Raw genomic sequence first — 8,136 nt, 5'->3', positions numbered from 1 at the left:
TTTAATTTTTATTTTATAATTATCATTTAAGCCTGTTATTTCATTTCAATTAAGTTTTTTCAAAAAACAAAGCAACAATGTTCAGCATTTTGGATGGAAAATTGGTATTTAATTATAATAATCAATTATTGTGCTATAAAACTTATAGGAAAATAAATGTTATAATACAATGAATATCTTAACATAAGGTTTATGCAATTTTAACAAAGTTTAAGTTATGGCGCAGGAGTAACTGTGTGGTAAGTAGCTTGCTTACCAACAACATAGTTCCGGGTTCAGTTCCACTGCGTGGCATCTTGGGCAAGTGTCTTCTACTATAGCTCGGGCCAACCAAAGTTTTGTGAGTGGATTTGGTAGACGGAAGCTGTAAGAAGCCCATCGTATATATGTATATATATATATATATATATGTGTGTGTATGTTTGTGTGTCTGTGTTTGTCCCCCTAGCATTGCTTGACAAAAGATGCTGGTGTGTTTATGTCCCCGTCACTTAGCGGTTCAGCAAAAGAGACCGATAGAATAAGTACTAGGCTTACAAAGAATAAGTCCCGGGGTCGATTTGCTCGACTAAAGGTGGTGCTCCAGCATGGCCGCAGTCAAATGACTGAAACAAGTAAAAAAGTAAATGGAAATTAAAGAATTGAAAAATTCAGTATTTCTATCTATTTCTAATGTGTGGCGAGGTAACGGAAATATAGTCAAGGCTCATTTGAGCTTGACCCAACATTTCGTTGGGTCAAGCACGTTAAGTGCTTGACCAGTACATTCATTTAACTTTAGTATAATATACATGTGTTACATAAATATGTACATTACTTTGTACATAAAACATATCTGGTTATTTAGCCCCAGACCATTTCTGGGTTAGCAGACCTACAATCAAAGATGTTTCAGCTCAGCTTGACCAGCCATTCTGTATTTCTGATACAGTATGTCTAGAAATACATCATCAAATGCATCTTTCCTAAGGGACAGTAGGAAGTGATTTGAGAGCATTCTAACTCCTATTTCTAACAAGTCGAACAATCACGTTATCTCTCATAATAACATCTGTACCTCCTCTGTTCTCACTATTCAGGTTAGCCTTGAGCTCAGTGAAAAGAAAGAAAAGTATTAATTTAATGAATTAATGAGAATTCGGACATAGTGTTAATTAAATTTGACCAGATGATGATCACCAGAAGGAAGAGACAAGACGTAACCAGAGAGAAGACATGACCTGGTGGGCAATTTAACTTCTCTAGTGTTGTAAGGTAGAGAGGAATACGCAGAGAAAACAAGAAAGAAAGGGTAATAAAGCATGTTTGGGAGATAGAGGAGGGAGTGTAAAAGAAAAAGAGAGGAAGCTACAGTAGTAGTAGGAGGAAGAATGTAAGAGGGAAATGCAAATGAAGACAGTGAAAGACAGAGATAGAGATAAAAAGAGGGAGAGGGAGAGAGAGAACGACAGACAGACAGACAGAAAGGTAGATATAGAGAGAGGGGAGGACTCATAGACAGACAGGAGGATTGATACAGAACTGACAGAAAGTGAAGGAGAATGAGTTGAAAAGAGAGTAAAGAAACATAGAGAGAGGAAGAATGGGAGACAGAAAAAAACAAACAGAAGAAAGAGAGACAGATAGAAAAGTAGATATATAAAGACGAAATGACTAATAGAAAGGGGAGGAGAATAAGTGGGAGAAAGAGTAAACAAACAGAGAAAGAAGAGGAGTGGGAGATGATAAGTAAGAGTAAAATAGAGATCCGAGTGAAATGTGAACATGAAGAGACTCTTGAGTAAAGAATGTTAGAAAAGATATTTCTATTATAATTATTAAGGTGGTGAGCTGGCAGAATCATTAGCACACCAGACAAAATGCTTAGTGGTATTTTGCCTGCTGCTACGTTCTGAGTTCAAATTCTGCTGAGGTTGACTTTACCTTTCATCCTTTCAGGGTCGATAAAATAAGTACCAGTTGAACACTGTAATCGACTCATCTCCTGCCCCAAAATTGCTGTCCTTGCGGCAAAATCTGAAACCATTATTATTATTAATTATTATGCTATATGAAATTATTATGCTTATATGAAACTAAAGGTTATAATACAATGAATATTTTAACATAAAGTTTATGCAATTTTTACAAAGTTTAAGAAAGTTAATGAAAATTAAAAATTGAAAAAATCGAGGTTATGGAATTATAGTCAAGGTTCATTTGAGCTGGCCCCAACCATTTTGTTGGGTCAAGCACATTTAGTACTTAACCATTTAGTGTATACATTTGGCATATAATAATTATATGAAGCAAAAACGATACACTTTCATTAATGAATATGTTAATTACATTGATAATTCATCAATGTTAATATTTTTCAGAGCAGTGGCCTAAATTCCCTTCTGCTTAAATGTCCCAAGCACTCTTAAACAGATTTTTATCATCATTCATCATCATCATCATTGTTGCCATCATCATCGTCGTCGTCGTAGTAGTTGTAGTCATCATCATCATCATCATCATCATCATCATCATCATCATCATCATCATCATCACTATAACTCCTGCACCATATAATATAGATATATTTAAAGTTATATATTAGAAAGCCTTTGCCAACAATGTGAAAAGATTGTATTGTATATGACCATGAGTACTCAGAAGATTTTTAGCAAGAATCCCTGAACACCATCTAGTCCATTGACTTTCCAGTTTGGTATCTTCTTAACCATCTTTTTCACTTTCTTATCTGTGACTATCATCATTTAACATCTATCTTTTATGCATGTATGGGTTGAACGGTTTGACAGGAGCTGGCAAGCTAGACAACTGTGCTATCTTCTTTGGCATGGTTTCTATGGCTGGATGTTCTTCCTACACTTTACTGAGTGTACTGGGTGCTTTTTACATGGCCCTAGCACCAGCACCAGCGAGGTCATGAAGTAACTGACAAGACAAAAATCCATCAACTGAGAGGGTGAGTAGTATTGTGGAGGTGTTCTTTTACTAGTTGATATGAGAAGTTAAGCTATGAGGGGAAACAGGTGTTTTACTGTAAAGGATATACATGGTTACTCCCAGTCAGAGGGAGGGGTCGAGAGAGAGAGAGAGGTGGTAGCAATGTGCCAGAGCCTACCCTCAAGGTACAAGGAGGTGAATTTTGCCTTCATGTGAACTCACTGCTCATGCACTCAATCTAATCCTCATATCTGTAATAGTTATATTTTCTTATTTTGCTCTGGCTTCCATTTCACTTCTAAATTTCCATAACTAGTCTGCCTCCATATTATGTTGAACTTCTTTTCTCAAGAATTCTTGCTACTTCAGTATCTGACATATCATTCCCCTGATATTCCTCTTCATTGTTCAGCTGTTGGTAAAATTTGCTTTCATTACTTTTGAAGTGCCTGCTCTGCTGGTATGTTTTTTTTTTATTTGTTTGTTTACCTGACACTGCTTTTATTTGAGGCCATTAAGGCATGTCCTTTATGATCATCCCCCCCCCCCACACACACACACACATAATCTCTCTCCTTGAAAACCCTCTCACAACCCATCTTCCCAACACTCCCTTTCCCCACCCATGCTCACCACCACTTGCTACATTCCCCTCCGCTCTCTCTCTCTCACCTTTTTCTCTCAAGTTTGCCCTTCATCTTTTCAGAACTGATAAAGAAAAGTACCAGTCATGTACTAGGGTTGATGGTATTGATTAATCCCCCACCTCAAAATTGCTATTATTGTTATATCATCATCATCATCATCATCATCATCATCATCATCATCACCATCATCATTATTGACATTGTAACCAATAATCTAAACCGATAAGCTTATATTTCAATGTCAGGGCATACAAAGTGGGATTGCAACTTTGAACAACAGAACATTTGTTCTTGGAAACAAAATACAGACGATGATTTTGACTGGAAAGTCTTCAAAGGTTCAACTCCAACTGCATTCACTGGCCCCAGTGGAGATAATACTAATGGTCTTGGTGAGTAATTGTCTCCTTCATTTCCTCCTCTTTTTTCTTGACTTCTATGTCATCCCTAATTGAGCAGTTGAACAAAGTTATTTTGGCTATGACCATCCATCTTTTTTTAATCAGCCATATCTAATGTGTCCTTATGATTTAAGAGACTCTTGACTGCTATTTCTGATGGGCCAAGTAACTATATAGCAGCTCACTCATTCAGTAAATGTGCTATAGAACCATAAAATGAAATAAAAAATGAACAAAAGTGTCGCTGTATTATAAGAACCTATAAAACTGCTGGTCAGTAACAGTATCAATTATATTTAGCCACCCAGTTTAACACCACCACTTGGTCCTGGTGTACCTTAATAAGAATCTACTCAGATGCAAGAATTGAGACCAAACCACAAGTTCATATTCCCCATTCAGAATAGACATTAGTTGTATATGTCTGACCAGTGAAGGTGATGGTCACTTCATACCAGTCTGACCAATGTGGAACTGTGAAGATCATAGGCACACTAACAAACTGACCAAGGTAGGACTGTAAAGGTTCACATTCATCTTATCAATATTGTGCAGTAAAAGTGATAGTCACACCAGTCTGGAGAAACCTGAAAAGTTTACAAGTAGTGACCCTCCCTTTCTACTGTTCTAAAACAGTAGATATTTTGTTTTTGTTAATTGAAACAGTGAAAATAACTTTGTGACAATCAGAAACGTTATTATAATTAACAAAGTATGTATTCATTCTTAATACATTCTTGTAGATTCAAATGTGAATATTTGATCACTGCTATTTTTCATCATCAGAGAACACTTCCTCTGTTTGGACCAGTGGTTCTCAACCAGGATCCATATGGCCCTTGAGGGTCCACATAAGACTTTGTTATTAAAATTTATCTGCAATAAATCTGTTATACTTCTACAATACCCAAAATATTTTAACAATTTTTTTAATAAAATTCCCAATAATGTTTAATCACAAAAATATAATATGGATTTTTAAACATTGAATGGCTAGGAAGGCCCATCTGAATAAAATAGAAATCAAAGGAGTCTTTAGATTAAGAATCATTTGAGAAACAATGGTTTAGACAATTTGTGATTATAACACTTGAAGTAGTGAAGAATGACTGCAGGATGCTGAACCCTTCGGGCAAGATGGCAAAGGACCGAAATGCCTGGCATCTTGTACTCAAGAAGACCTGTGCTCCACAGCAGAATGTTAAGTCCAGTCTCCCTGGTGGAGAGGATTGACCGGCAAGAGTCCTGTGCCAGTGCCACATAAAAAGCACTATGTAAAAGCACCCATATGGTGCTATGTAAAAGCATTCCTGTGATGCCACATAAAAGCACCTGTGCTGGGCCACATAAAAACGTCCATGTAAAAGCATCCAACACACTCTGTAATGCTATGTAAAAGCAGCCAACACACTCTGTAAAGTGGTTGGAATTAGGAAGGGCATCCAGCTGTAGAAACCATGTCAAATCAGAGTGGAGCCTGGTATAGCTATCTGGCTTACCAGCTCTGACCAAACCATCCAAACCATGCCAGCATGGACAACAAACGTTAAATGATGAGGAGGAGGAGGAGGAGGAGGATGATAATGATGATGATGATGAACATACAAGGAAATATCAATAAGTTCCCGGATTATTTAGGTTTAATAAAAAATAACTTATTTACCTAAGTTTTAACATTATCTCCTTCAAAATTGTCATCTTGTAAAGCAATACTCTGGTCCCAGCATTCCTGCCACTTTTGGAATCCAGCCTGCAAGTCATTTTCCGTAAGCAGGTTGAGGATCTTCTGTGATTCACTCTCGATCTCAACAAATGTTAAAACTGCAACCTTTGAGCTGCATTTTTTTCTTGGGGAAGAAATGGAAGTCCACAGGTACTAAGTCTGGTAAATAGGGTAGGTGTGGAAGCAATACTATGTTGTTTTTGATGAGAAACTCATGAATGAGGAGAGCTCAGTTATCACTGAGTGCATTGTCATCTTGAGGAATCCAATTCTTTGCACTCCACAGATCTAGTCACTTTTCTCAAATGACCTCCCTCAAACGCTTCCAAATGTCATTGGTTGTTTGCACAAGCTGATAAACTTTCCAGGGGTGACATTTGTAGCAGGTCTTCCAGATTGCTCATTGTCTTTCAGGAATGTTCTTCTTTTGAAGCACCTACACCACTCGAAACATTATGTACAATCCATTGCCTCATCATCATAAGCTTGTCGAAGCATGCTCAATGTCTCTATAGCAGACTTCCCAAGTTTAACGCAAAATTTCATGTTAGCTCTTTGTTTCAACTTTCTGTCCATGACAAAAATCACAGACTACAGCATACATGTCATCCCAAAAACACTAATTTCAAAACTTGTGAAGTAAACACAGTGATGTCACTTGGCACACTGCCTCATGGAAGTCATTGCTAGCTCTCACTTTGTATGGAACCGGGTACTGACATTTGTTGGTGTGCTACAAAATTAGTCTGGAAACTTTTTGATACCATCTCATACATGATTTGCAGGTGTAAAGTCTTTGAGACACTTCTGTGTTTTGACCTTGTGTGTCTCCTCAGTCTAAAGCATTCCACCAAACAGATGAATCTAACAGTACAAGCCTTTGTTTATAGGAATCAGCAAACAAATTGTTCAGATATTAATTCATGAGGTGCAAGCAGAGCAACAAGAATCGAAGAAAAACAACAGCAATCAGATATTCACATTTGAATCGGCTAGAATGTATTATAATTAGTGTTATAATTAGTTTTTTTCAAAAATATTCACATGATGATGTACAGATTCTTTTATTGGTTTTTACTGTTTAAATTTAATTCCAGAATATATAATCAACTTAAATAGATTTTATTAAATCAATTGCCTATTGAAATATATCTTTTTATGCCAGGCTATTACATCTTTGCTGAAGCTAATGGACATGAGAACAGAGTGACACAGCTCACTTCACAACATATACCAACTAATTTATACTGTATCAGACTCTCTTACCACATGGCTGGCTATACAGTAGGCATGTTGTCTCTACGAGCACAGTTCTTTGATAGGCAGCAAACAGAGGTGTTGTTTAGCAAGAGAGGAATACAGGGAGATGAATGGCACAAAAGTGACATTGAATTTCAAGCCAGATCCCCATTTCAGGTAACTATGACTTTCTGTGGGAAGCATACAGTTGACCACTTCAATTCTATCCTTATTACATATAACTAGTATCATTGTTTCAGTGAAAGTTTGTGGCCTAATGTTTTGGAGTTAGGTTCACAATCCTAAAATCATTGGTTCAATTCCTGGACTAGGTAACACATTATCCCTTGAGCTCAGCATTTCATTTCATGCTGATCCAATTCACTGTGGAATGGCTACCAAACTACTGATAGTACAGCCCTCTCCCTTCTACTCATCAAAGGTGAGTCAAGGGTAGTAGGACTGAGACTTCATCACCAACAATAGAAGTTATAGTATAAGCTACCGTGTCATACTTTGCAAATGACATTTTGTCAATCCTGTCCTACATTCTAACAGTTCTGTCCAATGTTCTACCATTCTGTACACTTTCTAATAAGCATAAAATATTTTTTGCAGTTGGTACTGGAGGCTGTTATTGGTTCTGGCAGAGAAGGTGACATTGCAGTGGACGACATCAGAGTTGAACCAGGATTCTGTAACTACAAACGGAATTTCAGAGGGATTGATCTACCTTGATAACTCTTCTGCACATCGTACAGTTGTAAAATGGTAACACTATAACATGTTAAGATTAGTAACATATAAACATTGAAGCATGTTTGTCAATAAAATCTTTCTGTAAAATACAGCAATCAAATTAAAATATCTTTGAAACAAATTGATTTCCTCACGACAAAACACACACAACCTGTTTTGAAAAAAATTGGGTATCTGTGATATTCATACCTTTACCAATGACGTTAGCTGTTTAAGTGAGGTAAACATGTAGATGGATAACTTATTTTCAAAAATTTCAACAATATATATATGTATATCAGGCTGAGTAAAAAGTAAGCAACATTTTGAAACATGAAATTCATCACTATATATTTCAACAATGCGGAAATTTTATTCATCAAAGTAAATACCATTACAATCAACATATTTTTGTCAACAAGTTACAAGTTTGTTTATTCCGGTAACAAGT

General features: G+C 36.6%; 1 protein-coding gene across 1 annotated transcript in view; it reads left to right on the top strand.

Moving 5' to 3' along the window:
• LOC106867426 (MAM and LDL-receptor class A domain-containing protein 1) overlaps window positions 1-7,756 on the top strand; it is a 12,473-nt gene extending 4,717 nt beyond the window's left edge. Inside the window, exons 2-4 of the mRNA XM_014912300.2 lie at window positions 3,830-3,976; window positions 6,874-7,124; window positions 7,566-7,756. Coding sequence (XP_014767786.2) covers window positions 3,830-3,976; window positions 6,874-7,124; window positions 7,566-7,685 — 518 coding nt within the window. The 3' untranslated portion in view covers window positions 7,686-7,756. The remainder of the gene's footprint in view (window positions 1-3,829; window positions 3,977-6,873; window positions 7,125-7,565) is intronic.
• The last annotated feature ends 380 nt before the right edge of the window (window positions 7,757-8,136 follow it).

The sequence above is a fragment of the Octopus bimaculoides genome, chromosome 8 (assembly GCF_001194135.2).
Source record: "Octopus bimaculoides isolate UCB-OBI-ISO-001 chromosome 8, ASM119413v2, whole genome shotgun sequence".
Taxonomy (NCBI): domain Eukaryota; kingdom Metazoa; phylum Mollusca; class Cephalopoda; order Octopoda; family Octopodidae; genus Octopus; species Octopus bimaculoides.
This window is presented reverse-complemented; position numbering and strand designations above follow the sequence as displayed.